General features: G+C 39.2%; 2 protein-coding genes across 2 annotated transcripts; one reads left to right on the forward strand and one right to left on the reverse strand.

Moving 5' to 3' along the window:
• Window positions 1-426: 426 nt before the first annotated feature.
• On the reverse strand, window positions 427-10,651 carry LOC306697069 (uncharacterized protein). The gene is made up of 2 exons (XM_079160811.1): window positions 9,121-10,651; window positions 427-2,404 (listed from the first exon to the last, which is right to left on the reverse strand). The coding sequence occupies exons 1-2, from the start codon at window positions 10,521-10,523 to the stop codon at window positions 982-984; spliced, it is 2,826 nt and encodes a 941-aa protein (XP_079016937.1). The 5' UTR covers window positions 10,524-10,651; the 3' UTR covers window positions 427-981.
• A 5,887-nt stretch (window positions 10,652-16,538) lies between these two features.
• Window positions 16,539-19,244, forward strand: LOC306697499 (natterin-3-like). Its single transcript, XM_079161461.1, has 3 exons — window positions 16,539-16,561; window positions 17,289-17,382; window positions 17,546-19,244. Exons 2-3 carry the CDS (start codon window positions 17,289-17,291, stop codon window positions 18,631-18,633), a joined length of 1,182 nt encoding a protein of 393 aa, XP_079017587.1. The 5' UTR covers window positions 16,539-16,561; the 3' UTR covers window positions 18,634-19,244.
• The last annotated feature ends 625 nt before the right edge of the window (window positions 19,245-19,869 follow it).

Below are 19,869 nucleotides of genomic sequence, written 5' to 3' on the forward strand. Positions count from 1 at the left end.
GAAATGTAACAGTGAACGCATTTCTTAAACAATGTGTTGTGTGTATACAACCCTCAGTGCTCCCTCTCTTCAGTGAGGCTGTCTATAACAGACGTGAGCATCAACACACTGTTACAACTTCACATGACAAAGATCATCAACAACCACAATCATTCTGCTTCTTTGACTTTTTAACAAACACAAAGTCTAAAAGCGACTCATTCCTTGAGGAGATTGTTATTTTAGATTCTTATACTTTATATTTACACTCTTTATCTCATTTAAACATAAAAAAACAACTAAAACAGATGTTTCCAACAAATATAACAAGATATCCAAAACTAAAATAACTCAACAGAAAAATATAAAATGTCAAAAAACACAATTATAATCTGAATTAACAACTTTTATCTTAAAAGTTTCTATTTTTAACACATTTTTGCTACAGATCCTTACATCTTTAATTTTTTAACTTCCAAAAATGAATTTCAGATTAAAACAATGATTTATGTGTTGAGTAGTTAATGACAGTAGAGACAGTTAAGAAAAACAATTTCAATCATAAAAAGATCATCAATCAGAGTCAGAATGTGTTTTGATTCACTGAACCTCTGAGACTCTGAGTGTAAAGTGTAAAACACTGAAATTATAACATCAAACCTGAAATAACTCAACAGAAGATCCAGAAATCTTATAAACTAAAACTGATGTCTGACGAAGATCAAAGTTAAAGAAACACACAACTGGAAACAAAGTGTTTGGTTTAGTGGATTCACTAAATGTTAGATTGAGTTCTGATTAAACACAAGATGCTGATTTAGTTATAGTTGAACAATTATTTTTTTTTGTGTGAAAGTTTATGATCTGATGATGTAATACAGTTTGCTTCTGATGAGTAATAACTGTTGATTGTATTGATTCTAACAATGAGATGTTGACACACAGTGAAGTCAGAGTAAAGTCTAAACAAACACTAACATGTCTGAACATCACAGAGAAACATCAGGTTTGACAGATTATGATATCAGCAGTTTTAGCATCACCAGACTTTCCAATATCTAAATATGGGAAGAGTTTCTCAGTGAAAGTGTCTCTGTGAGTGCAGATGTGAGTCATGTCTTCAGGGTCGTAGAAGGACACCTTCCTCTTGTTATAGTCCAGCTGGACTCTGATCCTCTGGAGACTCTTCTTCACTCTGATAGTCTGACCACATACATCAGTGTATTTTCCACTACGATGAGTTAAACACCAGAATCCATATTTTGGTGTAGCAAATATCTTTCCCTTCCTGTCAACTGACTCTTTAGCCAAACCTACAAACCAGACAGGATGGTCTCCCACCTCCACCTCCCAGCTGTGTTTCCCTGAGCTGAAGCCCTCAGAGCCCAGAACATTGGCATACTTAGTGAATCTCTCTGGATTGTGAGGAAGCTTCTGGATTGTGTCTCCATTTCTCACACTGGTCAGATCATCAGACAGATAGAGACAGCGGTGTGCAGTGTTTGGGTCCAGAATGACAGGACTGAAGTGGACCTTGTCCTTCATCTTCTCCCAGACTCTGAAGGACAGGTTGCCCAGGTGTTTGGCCACATCTATCAGCGCTCCTGAGACCAGCTGTGGAACTGACAGTGAGCTCTGGACTCTGGCTCTGGTCTGAGTGAGTTTATAACTGCTGAGGAATGACACGTTGTGTTTCTGCAGGTCTTCTTCAACAGCAGAGATGCTGTCTGACAGAGAGGACATCTGCTCCTGAAACATCTTCATCTCTCTGCTGATAGTCTTCCCCTTCTGCTCCTCTTCCTCCCTCAGAGATGCCAGTCTGGACTCCTCTTCCTCTTTCAGGAACTGGTGGAGCTTGTTGAACTCTGCACAGATCTGCCTCTCTGTGGACAACAGCTGATTCTTGGAGTGTTGAATCATCTCATTGTATGTTTCCTCCACTTGTTTGTGTTTGTCCCTCTTGTCCTGCAGAGACTTTAAGTCAGATCTCAGCTGGTCCTTCAGGTCACTGACTGCTTGTTCTATAGGAACCACCTTGTGACTCTGGTGGAGAGAAAACTCACAGACAGGACACACAACTCTATCTTCATCCTTACAGAACAGTTGAGTCTCTTCTCCATGTTTACTACACACCACCTCCACCTTCTTCTCTCCTTGTTCTGTCTCAGATGATCCAGTTTTCTGTCTCTCAGCAAACGAGTCAGCCAGTTCCTTCAGTGGAAAGTTTACAAGTGGATTCGGTTTTGAGGATTTTCTTTTACAAATGGGACAGTTTTTGTTTTTTGCTTGTTTCCAGAATTGTTGCAGGCAGCTTGAACAGAAGCTGTGGTTGCAGCTCAGAGACACAGGATCTCTGAACGTCTCTGAACAAATATGGCAGTTCAGGTAACTTTTATCAATAACTATTCTTTCAGCCATTTTCTTGCTTTTCCAAATTGTTCGTAAAAAAAAAGACTCACCTAATTCTATTTCCCTTCATTAGTCTTTTCTCAGTCCTTCAGGTGGAACATTGTTCAACAGAGATATCTCACAGTGTAATGTCGACGTGTCTCCTTTCAACAATGTCAGAATCTGCTTTCTGTTTCACCAACATCTTTCATTGGTTAATCATTAATGGCAGTAAATGCAGCGATCTGTTTTCATTACCAGCAGTAGAACAGGATACTTTACACACTGTCCTTCATAATCTGGAAAACTCTCAGGTTTTGTTTTGTAACTCCTGTGTTTCTCTGTGTGATGATCTGATCTGTGTGAGAAATAATCCTAAACACTGACAGGAAGCTGAAGATATTATCCCGACTAAATGTTGTGTCTCATGCTTCCTGTTACAATGAAAAAATACTTTGTCACAGTGAAGACAAAGCAACAGTTGGAAACACTTGATGATGAAAAGACCACCGATGTAAAACTCTTTAAAGGTTAAACTTCTTTAAGACATTCAGAGGCAGTTTGTTCAGTGCTCCTCCTGGTTGCTGATTACAGCTCTCACTATCTTTGGACTTTGTTAGTTTGTTTTATTCCAGAACCTTTGAACTCAAAGTCTTATTGGTACGTGTACCTTGTGATTTCAGATCTTTTGTTTCTCAGAAACATTAAGATCTTTTGTAGAGAGTCAAACAAATATATAGTGGTTATGTTCCTAAAGATTGACAACAAAAACAATATTTATGTATCTTTTTGACTTCATTTTCAATCTAAAAAACGTCTGAAAATACTGTCACAGCCCAGCGCAAAGACTGAGACTAAACAGGGAGACAAGCGAGCTGGCAGCAAAAAAAAGAATTTTATTACAAATCAAACAAATACAAAAGGAATCGGTATCAGTTGTCAGCTCTGAAGTGCATGTATGGATGCGTGTGGCAGTGTATCAGGAGAAACAGAACATAAACCCAAAGAACAGTGTGATGCTGGTGGCTGACAGGATCTCTTCTCCCAGAGAGGAGGCTTCTTCATCTTCTTCTTCTTTTGATTTTTATGGCGGTTGGCAAACAGCTTTCGGGTGCATTACCGCCACCCACTGATCTTGTGGACTTAAGGAAAGTAAATCTCTACTATGAAAACCAAACAAAAACCAAACAAACATACAAATACAAATAATTCTCAAATTCTATTCATTAGTCTTGTTGACTCTAAATATGCCAGAAGAAGTTTCCAACATTTGTCACTAAAGCTTTTCTTTAGTACATCAATTATATTTTCCTCTCCCATCTCTCTTAGACCACTTTTCAGAACTTCTCTCGCTGCCTCGTACCTCTGACAGGACAATAAAACATGGTCCACAGTTTCTTCTTCTTCACAAAATTCACACCTTCCTTTATTATGTTTTTTAATAACATAGAGGGAACTGTTAAGACCAGCATGGCCACTCCTTAGTCTTGTCATAACCCTCTCCTCTTTTATATTTCGTCCACTAGATCCTGCACTCCCAACCAATGATTTATTTTTAAACAGATATCTTCCTTTGCTCCCTTTATTCCATTCATTCTGCCATATCGTTTTGATTTGTCCCTTAATCACCACTTTAGCTTCTGACTTACTTATATTTACATCAACGATATTTCTCCCACTCTTCAGTTCCCTTTTTGCTGCTTTATCCGCCTTCTCATTGCCATCGACTCCAACATGGGCAGGGACCTACACAAAACTAACTGCCATCCGCATTTGATGGATTCTGAATAGTGATTGTAGTATTTCATACAATAAATCCTCTCTGCTTCTGGAGTGGCAAAATTAGCACTGCACATGAGTCTGATGCTATAACCACTCTCTCTGGCCTGACGTCCTCTACCCACTGTAATGCAATAACTATGGCCATCATAGTCATCACTGAGTCTTTTCCCACACTCATACTGGAATTCTGGGATTACTGCTGCTGCTGCTGTTCTACCAGTTTCAGGGTCTTTAGATCCATCTGTATACATTTGTATATAATTGTGGTAATTCCTCCTGATATATGACTTGAAGATCTTACAGTTTCCCCAAGATTCATCTCTCATCAGTTCCAGTAGGCCAAGATCAACTTCAGGCTGTGGCAGTATCCAAGGAGGAACAGTTGGCAGAACCACTGCTGGAGAATAACTCATATTCAATATACCTAGTTCCCTAGCCTTCTCCTTAGCAACCCAACCAAAGCTCTTTGTTGGCGTTTTATCATGTTCCCAGTATGGCTCAATTGCATTTATTGTTGGATGGTCGTTATGTCCTTGTAAACTGGCCCAATATGTCATCATTATCTGTATTCTTCTCAACTCCAATGGCATTTCCCCCATTTCTACCTGCAATGCACACTGTGTTGTTTTAAAGGCCCCCTACATATTCTTAATGCTTTTGCTTGTATTACATCTAATTTTCCCAACAAGGTTTTAGACGCCGACCTATAAGCCATACATCCATAGTCTATTACTGATCTTATCAGCCCCATATATATAGCTTTCAAAGAAGACCTGTCAGCTCCCCACTCTGCTCCCACCAAGCATCTCATTACATTTAAAACCTTTTTACATTTATTAACCATTTTATCAATATGTACATTCCAGGTGAGCCTAGCATCAAAACACATTCCAAAGCATTTGTACGAGTCCATCCTTTTCAGCTCCTTACCATATAAATACATTTTGACCTGTGTTCCAATTTTCTTTCTTGTAAAGAAAAGGGTATTTGTTTTTTCCGCTGAAAATCTAAATCCCCATTCCAATGACCACTGTTCCACTCTTTTGACTGTTTCCTGCATCTGTTTCACAACATATTCCACATTCCTACCTTTTTTCCACAGTGCCCCATCATCTGCAAATAAAGATCTCCCTATATTTTGTCCAACATTTTCATATACATCATTAATCATTGTCGATAACAATAACGGACTAATCACACTTCCTTGCGGTGTTCCATTGTCCACCAAATGACTGGCTGACAAACACCTTCCCACTCTCACTTCTATAGAGCGCCCAAACAAAAAATGTTTCACCTATCAGAACACTTTAACATTTTGATTAATAGTCCCTCTTTCCACAGTAAATTATACGCTTTTTCCACATAAAAAAATACTGCTACTACTACCTCCTTATTCACTTGTGCCTTCCTCACCTCTGCTTCTAGACATGCTATTGGATCCATTGTTCCCCTTCCTTTTCTAAATCCACTTTGATATTTTGACCTAAGATTCCTCGATTCCAAATAATAAGTTAGTCTTTCTGTGATCATTCGCTCCATGATTTTACACATGTGGGAAGTCAATGCTATTGGTCTATAGTTTCAAGTAGCTTCATAACAACTGAGCTCGCGCTTCCGGTTTTGAAACTGCCGGGAGTGAACAGCTCCTCTTGTCTGATTGGACGATTTGAAATCTGGCGCATGCGCTAAAACCCAGCGCTGATTGGAGCAGAGAATGTAAACAACAAGGGCGTACAAGTTGCACATGGGAGTTTGCCTTCAGACCTGCATTTGTTTCCTGTCCTTACATGACTCTGGAGGTGTATAATGTGTCCTGAATAGAAAAGAAAAGTGCAAAAGTATTTGAAATATAAATTACCAAAAAGTGAAAGTTATGAAGTCATGCATGATTGTTACGTGAATGGTACATTGCAGAGTAATATTTATTACATTATTGGATAATGATTATTGATGCACTCATGTGTTTAATTTGTAATTCTTGTAATTACTTTATAATGCTGCTGGATCACTTGTGAATTTCCCCCACTGGGATCATTAAAGTATTATCTTCGGTTTCTTTAATACGAAAACCACTAAGAGCAGCCACAGGAACAGGACAGGGGCCAAAAAGTGATAAGGCCATGTTAACAGGAGGCTGCAATATGCTGACACTGATTAGGAATTGGTTGTGGGAGGAGCCAGCCTGAGGGCTGCTTTCAAAACCCTACACCCTATTCTTAATTATCTGGGGAGCAATCCCCACCACATTTAGGTTCAGTGCTGATATGTATCTTGTACAAGTGAGTTTTGACGATGACGGTACAGCAGCACAAAATAAACGTTGGCCTCTAAAGAGCTGAAAAGACTCATGTCTGAGATATAATTCAATCTGAATAACGTGTGAGATGATTTGACTAAATTGGTGGCCAATGAAGCAACAACAACATCAAGAGCCACAGCAGTGATGGATTTGTGAGCTACTCTGGACAAACAGTACGTCAGACAAACACAATGGGGTTTCTGTGAAGGATCTGTGTGAAAAGAAGAATCCATCAGAAACTGCTAAGAGGTGCTGCTATTGATCAACCTGTGCAGCAAAGAATAACACGGACTTTGTCTCCATCTTGTGACGTTTATAGGAAGTAGAATGTGTCCGTGCCATCACATCCTGTACACATGCTGCACATTCAATAATGTTGATGACATTGAGCACATGTGAGCATGTTGTCTCTGAGAAGTGCATTCAGTAGGTGACAGAATGAATGAAATGTAACAGTGAACGCATTTCTTAAACAATGTGTTGTGTGTATACAACCCTCAGTGCTCCCTCTCTTCAGTGAGGCTGTCTATAACAGACATGAGCATCAACACACTGTTACAACTTCACATGACAAAGATCATCAACAACCACAATCATTCTGCTTCTTTGACTTTTTAACAAACACAAAGTCTAAAAGCGACTCATTCCTTGAGGAGATTGTTGTAAATGATGATTTGTTTAAACTTCCTTTCTTAGAGTTGATGATGAAGCAGTGAAGTTGTAGGAGGTAAAGTTGAACCATCTTTTTAAATGTGATTTCTGACTGTTTCTAATGTTGAGAACACGCACACAGTGAGGTACAGACCAGTGAGAGCATCAATACAACTCCATCAACATGAAAAAAGTTGCACAACTCTTTATTGCTCACATGTTTACAGCTACTGAGCCTTCATCAGGGAGGTATGAGGTCCATTCAGCTTTCTTTGTCTACAGTCGCTTCATCAGTCACGTGACTTTACAAAAGAACATTAACTTCATTCAGCTGGACTGTCCATAAATGTTGATGTTGAAAGAGTTTCACTGAGGAATTTGTTGATTTGAAAATAAAAAGTGTAGATTTAACGTTTTAAGATTAAATATTGTCTTTTGTTATGATCTGGTTGATTCATTGTTTTTCATGATTTGTATTCTTTGTAATTTGTCACATGAATATTTCACAGATGTTTGTAAAGAAACTTGAAACAACTTCATACAGAATATTGTGAATAAAAACTGTTGGTGATTTAATTACACGTCATGAAGCAGCATCCATCTGATGTACATTTATAAAGATATAGTTGATTCAATAAAATAAGATGTTTTAAACTAAAGTTCCTTTATTTTGATCACAAACATTTTAATTCATCGTTCATGTTACTGATCATGTAAAAACTACAGAAATCATCATAAACAGAATGAAGAAGCTCTGAAAGAATTACAGACATGATGGTTAAACTGATTTTGTAATTGTATATATTTTATGTATTTTGGATTCTTAAACTTTATATTTACACTCTTCCCACTTTGTATTGCAACTGCTGCACAACAGAATGAAGAACGTTTTATCTCTTAACATAAAACACAATTAAAACAGTTGTTTCCAAAGAATAAAAAAGATATCTAGAACTAAAATAACTCAACAGAAAATTAACAAATATAAAAAAAACAAGATACTTAGAACCAGAATAATTAATTGCTTCTAACTTCTAAGTTTTTGGAACCAGTGATTTTGTATTTACACCTGATTGTTGTTGTTTTCTCAGACTTTATATGTGAACTCTGTACATTTACACTCTTCCCACTTTGTGTTACAAATGCTGCACAGCAATTTCCCTCAGAATTGATCAAGTTTGATCATCTTAAAATAAAACACAATTAAATCATTTCTTTACAGAGAATAAAAGAAGGTATCCCAAACTAAAAAAACATCAGAAGATTAAAAAAATATCATAAAACAAGATGCTGATAACCAGATTACTTAACAGCTTTTATCTTTAAAGTTTGTTATACGATGATGTGATAAAGTGAAAAAATATTCTTTTTTTTTGATGCATGATTGCTCAACAAAAGATCCTTCAAACTTAATTCCTTCATGTATTTCCAAAAATGTTTTTACAGTAAGTAGCATGAAAACAATTTACAAAGATAAAAAACATTTTGCATTATTCATTTGGGACAATAGAGACAGTTAAGAAAAACAATTTCAATCATAAAAAGATCATCAATCAGAGTCAGAATGTGTTTTGATTCACTGAACCTCTGAGACTCTGAGTGTAAAGTGTAAAACACTGAAATTATAACATCAAACCTGAAATAACTCAACAGAAGATCCAGAAATCTTATAAACTAAAACTGATGTCTGACGAAGATCAAAGTTAAAGAAACACACAACTGGAAACAAAGTGTTTGGTTTAGTGGATTCACTAAATGTTAGATTGTGTTCTAATGAAACACAAGATGCTGATAACCAGTTTAATAAAAAAGTAATTTAAAAATCATCCTTTAATTGTTCCTGTAGGTTTATCACCTGATGATGTAATGCAACTTCTGTATTGAGTAGATGTAGATTTTCTGTCATAACTGTTGATTGTATTGATTCTATCAATGAGATGTTGACACACAGTGAAGTCAGAGTAAAGTCTTAACAAACACTAACATGTCTGAACATCACAGAGAAACATCAGGTTTGATAGATTTTGATATCAGCAGTTTTAGCATCACCAGACTTTCCAATAAAAAAATATGGGAAGAGTTTCTCAGTGAAAGTCTCTCTGTGAGTGTAGATGTGAGTCATGTCTTCAGGGTCGTAGAAGGACACGTCCCCCATGTCATAGTCCAGCTGGACTCTGATCCTCTGGAGACTCTTCTTCACTCTGACAGTCCGACCAGATCCATTAGTGTATCTTCCACTGTGGTGATATAAAGACCAGACTCCATATTTTGGTGGAGCATCTATCTTTCCCTGCCTGTCAAGTGACTCTTTAGCCAAACCTACATCCCAGTTAGGATGGTCTCCCACCTCCACCTCCCAGCTGTGTTTCCCTGAGCTGAAGCCCTCAGAGCCCAGAACAATGGGATACATAGTGATTCTCTCTGGATTGTCAGGAAGCTTCCGGAATGTGTCTCCATATCTCACACTGGTCAGATCATCAGACAGATAGAGACAGCAGCTCGCAGTGTTTGGGTCCAGAATGACAGGACTGAAGTGGACCTTGTCCTTCATCTTCTCCCAGACTCTGAAGGACAGGTTGCTCAGGTGTTTGGCCACATCTATCAGCGCTCCTGAGACCAGCTGTGGATCTGACAGTGAGCTCTGGACTCTGGCTCTGGTCTGAGTGGGTTTATAACTGCTGAGGAATGACACGTTGTGTTTCTGCAGGTCTTCTTCAACAGCAGAGATGCTGTCTGACAGAGAGGAGATCTGCTCCTGAATCATCTTCATCTCTCTGCTGATAGTCTTCCCCTTCTGCTCCTCTTCCTCCCTCAGAGCTGCCAGTCTGGACTCCTCTTCCTCTTTCAGGAACTGGTGGAGCTTGTTGAACTCTGCTCTGATCTGCCTCTCTGTGGACAACAGCTGCTTCTTGGAGAGTTGAATCATTTCATTGTATGTTTCCTCCACTTCTTCATGTTTGTCCCTCTTGTCCTGCAGAGACTCTAAGTCAGATCTCAGCTGGTCCTTCAGGTCACTGACTGCTTGTTCTATAGGAACCACCTTGTGACTCTGGTGGAGAGAAAACTCACAGACAGGACACACAACTCTATCTTCATCCTTACAGAACACTTTAGTATCTTCTCCATGTTTACTACACACCACCTCCACCTTCTTCTCTCCTGTTTCTGTCTCAGATGATCCACTTTTCTGTCTCTTTGCAAACAAGTCAGCCAGTTTCTTCAGTGGAAAGTTTACCAGAGGATGTTCACTTGAGGATTTTCTTTTACAAATGGGACAGTTTTTGTTTTTAGCTTGTTTCCAGAATTGCTGCAGGCAGCTTGAACAGAAGCTGTGGTTGCATCTCAGAGACACAGGATCTCTGAACGTCTCTGAACAAACATGGCAGTTCAGGAAACCTTCAAAAAGAGCGGTTTTCTCAGCCATTTTCTTGATTTTCCAAATTGTTCTTTTTAATTAAAAAAAAAAGACTCACCTAATTCTATTTCCCTTCATTCGTCTTTTCTCAGTCCTCCAGGTGGAACATTGTTCGACAGAGATATCTCACAGTGTAATGTCGACGTGTCTCCTTTCAACAATGTCAGAATCTGCTTTCTATTTCACCAACATCTTTCACTGGTTAATCATTAATGGCAGTAAATGCAGCGATCTGTTTTCATTACCAGCAGTAGAACAGGATACTTTACACACTGTCCTTCATAATCTGGAAAACTCTCAGGTTTTGTTTTGTAACTCCTGTGTTTCTCTGTGTGATGATCTGATCTGTGTGAGAAATAATCCTAAACACTGACAGGAAGCTGAAGATATTATCCCGACTAAATGTTGTGTCTCATGCTTCCTGTTACAATGAAAAAATACTTTGTCACAGTGAAGACAAAGCAACAGTTGGAAACACTTGATGATGAAAAGACCACCGATGTAAAACTCTTTAAAGGTTAAACTTCTTTAAGACATTCAGAGGCAGTTTGTTCAGTACTCCTCCTGGTTGCTGATTAACGCTCTCACTATCTTTGGACTTTGTCAGTTTGTTTTATTCCAGAACCTTTGAACTCAAAGTCTTATTGGTACCTTGTGATTTCAGATCTTTAGTTTCTCATAAACATTAAGATCTTTTGTAGAGAGTCAAACAAATATATAGTGGTTATGTTCCTAAAGATTGACAACAAAAACAATATTTATGTATCTTTTTGACTTCATTTTCAATCTAAAAAACGTCTGAAAATACTGTCACAGCCCAGCGCAAAGACTGAGACTAAACAGGGAGACAAGCGAGCTGGCAGCAAAGAAAAGAATTTTATTACAAATCAAACAAATACAAAAGGAATCGGTATCAGTTGTCAGTTCTGAAGTGCATGTATGGATGCGTGTGGCAGCGTATCAGGATAAACAGAACATAAACCCAAAGAACAGTGTGATGCTGGTGGCTGACAGGATCTCTTCTCCCAGAGAGCGAGGCTGCCAAATGAAGACGTATTTAAGGCAGAGACACACCGGCTCAGGTGTGGCTCATCTAGCTGAAGACTCTCCAATCAGCACCTGCAACAGATTATCAAACACAACAGGGACACTAGTGTGTGAGAGGAGGAAGTTCGTCACAATACTGAAAACTAAAAACTGAATCTGTTCTTACTGAAGGTTTGTAGGGTTTACGAGGCTTGTTTCAGATCATAATACTGTAATAATCTAATTTCAGTATTTATTTTCAGAGATGATGAGTTCATAATGATGCTTGGAGAAGTAACCAATAAAAGTTGATTGACATCCCAGCACCTTTTAAACATATATATTAATGTGTGTGGAAAATTATACTTTCAACTACATTGTAGGAGAGCGAGGGGCATTACCAGAGTGCTGGACATTGGCTCATTGGACAAAGACAACTTCCTGGAGAAGGTGAAGGAGGTGCTTCACGAGCCGTCCTGCAGGGAGAACGTGCAGGAGCTCTCCAGGCTGCACAGAGACCAGACCATGAAGCCTCTGGACCGAGCCATGTTCTGGATCCAGTTTGTCCTGAGACACAAAGGGAGCCGCTCACTTACAGGCCGACTCCTCCGAGACGTCCTGGATCCAGCAGCACTCCATTCATGTGATCACACTGTTGCTCGTGTCGCTCCTGATGACGTCACTGATCTGCATTTTATCAGTGAAACGATTGAGGAGCAAAGTGTTTGGTGGGAGGAAAGAAAACCTGGACTGACACAGATACTTATGTTGCCCTGTACGTCCTTTCTGTTATGTGTTTAATGGAGCAGTTAAAAGTACCTCAGAAGTGTACTAACAGTATTCAGCCATAGGAACACGGTGACACTGGTTGGTTACTGGGTCTCTGTGTTCTGTAGAAATATTAGATGGAGGACAGAACTGCAGCTCATCATCTGATCAGAATAACTGTCTCTAGAAAACGGGCGACAGCTGATGTTTATTGTGAAGTCCCTTATCATTTCAGTGAACAAATATAAGACACAAATCCAAATAAGTTACAAGGCTTTATTAAATATTTCACTGCACATCATTTAAATACTTGTTAGTGCGCAGATTTCCAAATAAATATCTACATGTATATTAAAATGGTGCATAAATAGATAAATACATGAATAGATAAAAGCATTAACAGTGTGTCATGTCATTCAGCACAATAAATACACAGGGTGTTCACCAGAGAAGCACAATGATGCCATCTTCTGGTGAAACTTGACTTAAGTCAATACACGAAGCATTTCACTTTCTGTACTTGGTACATACAGTTTATATATTTGTCACATAGCTTCACCTTATTGGAGTGCATGGAGTCGTCTGAAGAAATAAAGCTTTATCATCAGACCAAAGTGATTTAGCTTGTGTCTTTCACCAGATTTATAAAACTTCCCTAAATGTAAAACACTTTTATCGACTTGTTCTTGCTCTTTTAATCGTAGCTTGGTAGTACGAAGTTAATTCTGTGCAAGCAATTTACAACCACTAGAGTCACTAGACTTGTTGGTGCTACTTTTAAATGCCATGTGGTTTTATTGTCTACAAAAGAATTCATTTCGGCAGAAATTAAAAAGTGGATTACATATATTACGTTAGATTTCATCAAAAGTTGAGAGAATAGCATAAAAGCACAAGAAGAAAGCATCGAACATTCAGCTGCATTATGTCCGACACTAAACGGGGATCAAAGATAAAAACAATGTTTGAAGTAACCTGAAGGTTCTTGGGAGGGCGATGCCTGTCTGTCTGTCTGCCTGCCTGTCTGTCTGTCTGTAGGCTGGTCCCCCACTTTGGTCGAGACAGAAATACCTCAACTACGGATGAAGATGGAATTTTGTACGTGGATTCATGTTCCCCGGAGGATGAATCCTACAGATTTTGGTGATCCCCTGACATCTCTTCTATAACCAGCATGAGGTTGACAAATTTGGGTTTTGAGTGAAATGTCTGGACAACTATTGAACCGCCATGAAATCTGGTTCAGACATTCATGTTCCCTTCAGGATGAATCGGATTCACTTAAATGATCCTGTGACTTTAAATCTAGCGCAAACATCAGATCAACGTTTGCATTTTTTCCACAACCATTAAAAACCTGCAATATTAACGCAATCAGCCTCAGCTGTACAGTGCTGTACTGTTCTGCCAAATTTGTTGTGAAATCGGACACAATCTGCCATCTTCATGCAGTAAATCTGGACTCGTATTTGACATTTGGTTGCATGTCGCCCCCGTCAACAACAACAACAAAAATTCTGGATGACAAAATAATCAGAAATATTTTGTAGTTTCAATGTTCAATAGAACTTGACTATGTCTTCTGTGTGTCCTTTGTAAATGTTGAGACACAAAAACATTTACAATCTTTCTCCATTTGTTTCTTTTGAGCCATAAATTCGTTCTGCAGAAGAAGTCGTTCAAAGAGATTTATTCATATTCTTAAAAAGCTGAAATATCTCAGATATCCAGCAGGTGGCAGTGAAAGATCACTAATCTATCACCAGACATGTAGCTGGTGTGCCAGTCCCCGGCTCAGTAGCTCACCCAGCAGTGCAGTAATGCTCAAACATGATATTATATCTTTTATTACATTGCATAACAGCCACACATGTCAATTTGAATGTAGAAATACTAACAAATACTCTTCTTCTACTTAAACTTGTGTCGTGATATTTGTGTTTCTTGAAGAACAAGTGAAATCTATTTCTTTCTAAGAAATAGATTGATATAAGTTTCATGTTGAGTCACATTAATACAAGTGAGCCATCTCCATGACGACGGAGCAAACTCAACCCCCTGATGAAGACTGATTTTCTGACAGAACAGCCGATGTTGTGTTTCGGGTTTCTGCTTGTTAACCAACACGTGTTGTGTCTCTGAATGTAAAGCGGGATGAAGGTGATTCCATCTGTATTATGGTCGTATGAGGAGATTTTGGATTTCTCAAAGGTCACTAGATGTTTGGAAGGACGGACGACATTTGAACACTGTAGTGAGTTCATGACACGCTGAAGGTCACTGATACAGGATTGATAGATTGGAGGACGGAGGTAACTGATAAGTTACTGTCCTATCAGTGTGTTTTTACTCGTTAATAATCCTGAATCTTATCCTGCAATTGTTTTATAACGGGTGTTGATCAGCACGAACACAACGGCACGGTTGCTGTAAATGATAATAGACTTCTTCAGATTTTACTTTCAGCCCCTTCATCTTGTTAAGGGAAGACATTACAGACACAATTATGATTTTTTTTTCAACAAAATGAAATAATAATAATGGAACCTGACTTTATCCAAAGTTCAGAATTTATGTTCTGGAAATGTCTGCGAAATAGCACAAAAGTATTAAGATAATGCCTATTTTGTGCATTTAAACATACATTTTCAGAAAACCTGTAATCCAAAAGAGAACTGTCTTAATGTCAGTAATGAGCTGCATAGGGTTCATGGTGATATCTGTTAGTTATGTTTGTGGTGAGTGATGAGTGGTGTCCTTCCTTTTCTGCAATCCAGAGCCTTAATTTGCTCTCAGCTCAACAGGAGCCGTTGTGGCTAAAATGTCTCGCTCATTGACACCTTAACAATTCAAAGTGCCAAATCTCAACCATCTCGCATGAGTTTTGAAACTTTGTTGTTATCTCCTCAGGCCTATTTAACATTGCTATTGCAGTGTACTTATTATTTTCATTTTCTAAAGTCACCAAAGTACTGGAGACAAAGTCTCTGAAACTCAAATTGTGCTGGGAGAGGACCCTCCAACCCTCCAACCCTCCAACCCTCCAACCCTCCAACCCTCCAACCCTCCACTTTGGTTTCCAAAACCTCCCTATTTCTGAGGTCACAAGGTTGGCAAGTATGGGGCTGCAGTAGTAGATTATTCCCTCTGAACCTTCAGTGCCATCATTCTCCATAAATTCTGAAATTCTCCACTGCTATGCTGACGACACCCTGCTATTCTGTCGTTCCCCCCATCTGACACTTGAGGCTTGCGTAACTATATCTGGTAACGGATGTCAACCCACCAACTAAAGATTCCACCTGGAGAAGGGGAAATTATGCTCCACTTCGACTTTCCATCTTACTTTGCGAGGCAGCTGGATCACATATCAAACAAAAATCCATCTTGTCAGGCTTGAAGTTATGCGTTTATGTCCGGACCAATCAGTGTCCTGTGAGGAGCTACCGGTGGCTCGGCTCAGGAGGTCGACTGTTCGTTCTAAACATCAATGGCGGCTCCTAAAGAGAGGTTAGTGTAGATGCTCCAATTGCATCCGTTACACCAGAAGTGGAAAGTATGTATTTGTTTAAAGAAGAGCAAAGAACTGCACCGAAGGCTTTTCTCGATTGGAAAAATACGTTTTTTGCTCTTTTCCCGACTGGCTTTGTTTGATTGACATATGGTTCATCCAAATCACTTGCCAAGGACTTTTTGAAAGGGCCGACCTTTTTCCAAACAGTTTCTAATGACGGCGTCTCGGAGGGTTCTCAGGTTTGTGTCCATCACCATTTGAAATAACAAGGTGGAGCAACTTTGTCTCTTTGGAAGAGATGCTCCCACAAGTTTGACACTGCCTTGCTCTTTATTCTACGGAGGTTAAAAGTACTTATTGTAAGTACATTTAGACCCAAGCGCTAGATTACCATAATGGAATGGAATCCAGTCTGTAATGGTGGATAGATTCAGACAGTAATTATCTTTTGACAGAAATCATAGATTCAGATTTGCCAAATATCTCATCTTCATTGGCCAAAGTATAATCAATGCACAAAATGTTATGAAAGTCTATTTATTTGCAGTTATAGACGAACAAATAGAGACGAAAAGTAGCTTTTTAGGGAACATGAATCCCATCTGCACCAGTTTATGTTTATCGGTCAACGTCAGGCGGAGTGATAGTGCACAGTCTGCTTTATGGTTCAGCCATACAGCAGTATATATAAACTGGGAGGTGACTGGCTGTGTGGACTCAGTGGGGAGCGACTGTAAGGGTGAGTGCTGTTCAGTCTCTTTTCACCTTCAGTCAATCAGACTTGATTATGATGAATTGAATAATCTCCAATAATCAAATTATACATTATATTATTATTATTATTATATTTTTTTTCAATTTTGTTTTGTCAATAAAGACTTGGCTTCCAAAATAATATACTATACTTTACCATCTAATTACAAAAAGATCAATTATAGTTCGTCCTAGATCAAATTGTTCTTGAACAAGGTTGAAATTATAAATCAAATGATAAAATACGAATAAAAATGTATTTTCATTATATTTTTTTATTACATTTGTCAAAAAATGTAGTGTAAAACATGCTTTAAACTATTATCATTATATGTTATTGTACTTAAAGGATTCAGAAGTAGCATCTGTGGTAAAATGCAAAGCTTTTACGAAAAACACAAGTGGACTAAGGATGACTTAGTCCACTTGTGCTTTTGAATGAATTAAAATTGAAGATAAAAAAGATTACACATGTTTATGGTTCGAGGTCGTAGATAAACTTGTAACATGTTGAAACAGGGAGATCAAATTGGTGATTGTGTCCCATTCTGTGTTTAACATGAAGGTGGTTTTTAACATGTTAAAAAACAATTAATGCCACTTCAATATCTTCAATTCAGATCTCTTTTCAGGGCAAAATGGAAGACGTGTTTGTCAGAAGTTTATTTCACATGTTGAGTTTAAAGAAAGTCTTTTTTGTGTTTCATCTGCAGATGAAGCTGTCGGTGTTGTTGCTGCCGGCCCTGCTGGCTCTGTCCTCAGCCAGTCTGCAGGACATCGTGAAGAAGAGCGCACAGCACAGAAAAGGTAAACATTTTCATACATTTCATATTTTTGTGTCACTAATCGATACAGATAGTAGCTGCGTTACAGCTGTAGTATAACTACGCAAGCTAAATATGTTCTGAAGTAGATGTTCTCCAGACTGCTGTGCGGTTATGTAACGTTTCCGTTTGTCTCTTCTGCACAGCTTCCTTACTGAACCCAGAGCTGGAGGGTAAGGTGCCTGAACCGACGGGTAACCAAGTGGTGCCGGGTCCTCTGACTCCCGCTGACCTGGAGCAGCAGGAAGATCTACCTTCCTCCTTCATTTTCGGCAATAACGTGAACCTGGAGTGGTTGACCTGGGGCGGCTCCGTGCCCAACGGCGCTGTCGCGATCTACAACGGCTACACTGAGCGCACCGACTACGTCTGCAAGTACAAGTGCGAGGCCGGCTTCTACAACCCGAGCCTGGGCCCCTACTGCCGCTACCCCTACGGAGACAGCGAGTACCAGGCCCCCGAGTTCGAGATCCTGGCCAACAAAGACAACTTTGAGTTCCTTGAGTGGAAGGAAGATTCCTACGGTTCAGTGCCCCAATATTCAGTCAGGACCTGCCCAGGTGTTGGCATCTACGTTGGGAAGAACAAGTACGGCCTCGGGAAGGTTGTTCCTCAGTTCGAAGCCTTCTTCCTGCCTTGGGAAGGTGATGAGTACTGGTACAAGAAGTACCAGGTCCTGACCATCAACAGGGATGCCTACAGCCAGCACATCACCGACGTCAAGTACGCCATCGACGATGTCGCCATCTTCCAGTATCCTCCCGAGACAATGCGCATCTCCGGGGTCACCAACAACGAGTGCCAGACGGTGGTGAAGACAGTCACCATCTCAAAGACCACAGAGGTGGAGACCACCTGGAGCATCGGCCGAGCCACCATGATGGGTATCACCGGCAGCATCTCGGCTAAAATACCCTTCATCGGCTCCGGGGGCATCGAGCTGAGCGGCGAGAAGACGCTGCAGTTCTCCAGGGGAACCACCGTGGTGGAGTCGCTCAGCCACTCCGTGTCCGTGGAGCTCACCGTCCCGCCAAACCACTCCTGCAGAGTCCGCATGGAGGGACGCAAGATCAAAGCCGACATCCCTTACACCGCTCGCCTCAGCCGCACCTACCGCAACGGAGAGACCCAGTGGACCTCCATCTCTGGGACGTACGACGGAGTCCAGATCGGAGAAGTCCGGGCCGTAGTGGACCGCTGCGAACCCGTGCCCGATGCGCTGCCATGCCCCTGAAAGACTGATGGAAAAGACACATCTATTGAACCTCTGATATTGAAAGCAAATGATGCGTCACAATAAAAAAAACATAATGCCAAACACACACGTGTGTGTACATGTAAAATACATTTTGTCAGCTGGTTTTCAACATGTTGAAAATACATAAAAAACAATAAAAATCATATTGCACTTTATATTTTTGTCCACTTTAATACTCTTCCAAATGAAAATGATGACGTTTTTACCATCTATGATTTTAGAATTAAATCGTACATTTTTACTACAGTTTAGATTTTCTGCCGATTTAACTTTTTCTGTCATTCAGGAGGAAATATCTTTCTAATATCTAACAGCTGGAGTTACTGGTTGACTATCAGATAAACATTGTCCACATAAAATAATGAATACATGCTAAAGTATTAGTTTAATACTACTTAATATACTACTATACTACTGATAAATGGAGTTTTGAGTGCTGGACTTTTACTTTAAATTCAAACAATTAGTTTTTGGTATTGATATTTTTAATTATTTTTATTACTTAATTTCATGGAACACTGAGATAATTAGAGTGCAATAAAAGACACTCAAACAGACGAAGGGTTTGATAAGAGATAATGCTTAAAAATGTATTTGCATGAATGAAATAAAAACATGACAAAAGAAAATGGAGATGGTAAGAACATAAATTCAAGATACAAAAGAAATGCAATGTGAATACATTTGTTTTAAATGTGGATGGCTTCACGATAGGTTGAAGTTGTATGGCTGAGCATACAAATGTCATTAATCAGTTTTACTCCATTTAATTGGCCTAATAACTCTTGTTGCAAAGGTTTTTATGTATATTTATACACTTCCTTGTAAATTCTGCTCGATATTCTCCTGAAGTTAAATCCTCACTAAGCCAGTGTGCAGTTATGAATTTGCTTTCCATAACTAAAAGAATATTCAGCAAATGTGCACGTCTCCGATCTTCAGGGATCTGCTTAAACTTTTGCAGTCAAAACAATATTTATGAGAAAAGAAATGACCAAAATAACATGCAAATAGTTATTTTTACATACAGAGATATCTATTGATAATTTTCTATTGGTATTCACGACTGTTTCAGAGCAGCAGGTGTTACAGTTCAACAAGCGACCGTGTTAACTGGTGACTCTCACACGAAAGCGTCTGTGGTTGGTAGATAATAAACACAGATATTTATAACTGGTTGAAGGCTTTTACGACTGTCGTTATTACGAGCAA

This window comes from Pholis gunnellus (assembly GCF_910591455.1).
Source record: "Pholis gunnellus genome assembly, chromosome: 6".
Taxonomy (NCBI): domain Eukaryota; kingdom Metazoa; phylum Chordata; class Actinopteri; order Perciformes; family Pholidae; genus Pholis; species Pholis gunnellus.

Excerpts from the sequence above, each read along its gene's own strand:
- LOC306697069 (XM_079160811.1), bottom strand. The coding sequence starts at position 10,523 with ATGGCTGAGAAAACCGCTCTTTTTGAAGGTTTCCTGAACTGCCATGTT. Across the intron at positions 2,405-9,120 it reads AAAACTGCTGATATCAAAAT|CAAGAAAATGGCTGAAAGAA; the intron begins CTATCAAACCTG and ends AATTTGGAAAAG.
- LOC306697499 (XM_079161461.1), top strand. The coding sequence starts at position 17,289 with ATGAAGCTGTCGGTGTTGTTGCTGCCGGCCCTGCTGGCTCTGTCCTCA. Across the intron at positions 17,383-17,545 it reads GAGCGCACAGCACAGAAAAG|CTTCCTTACTGAACCCAGAG; the intron begins GTAAACATTTTC and ends TCTTCTGCACAG.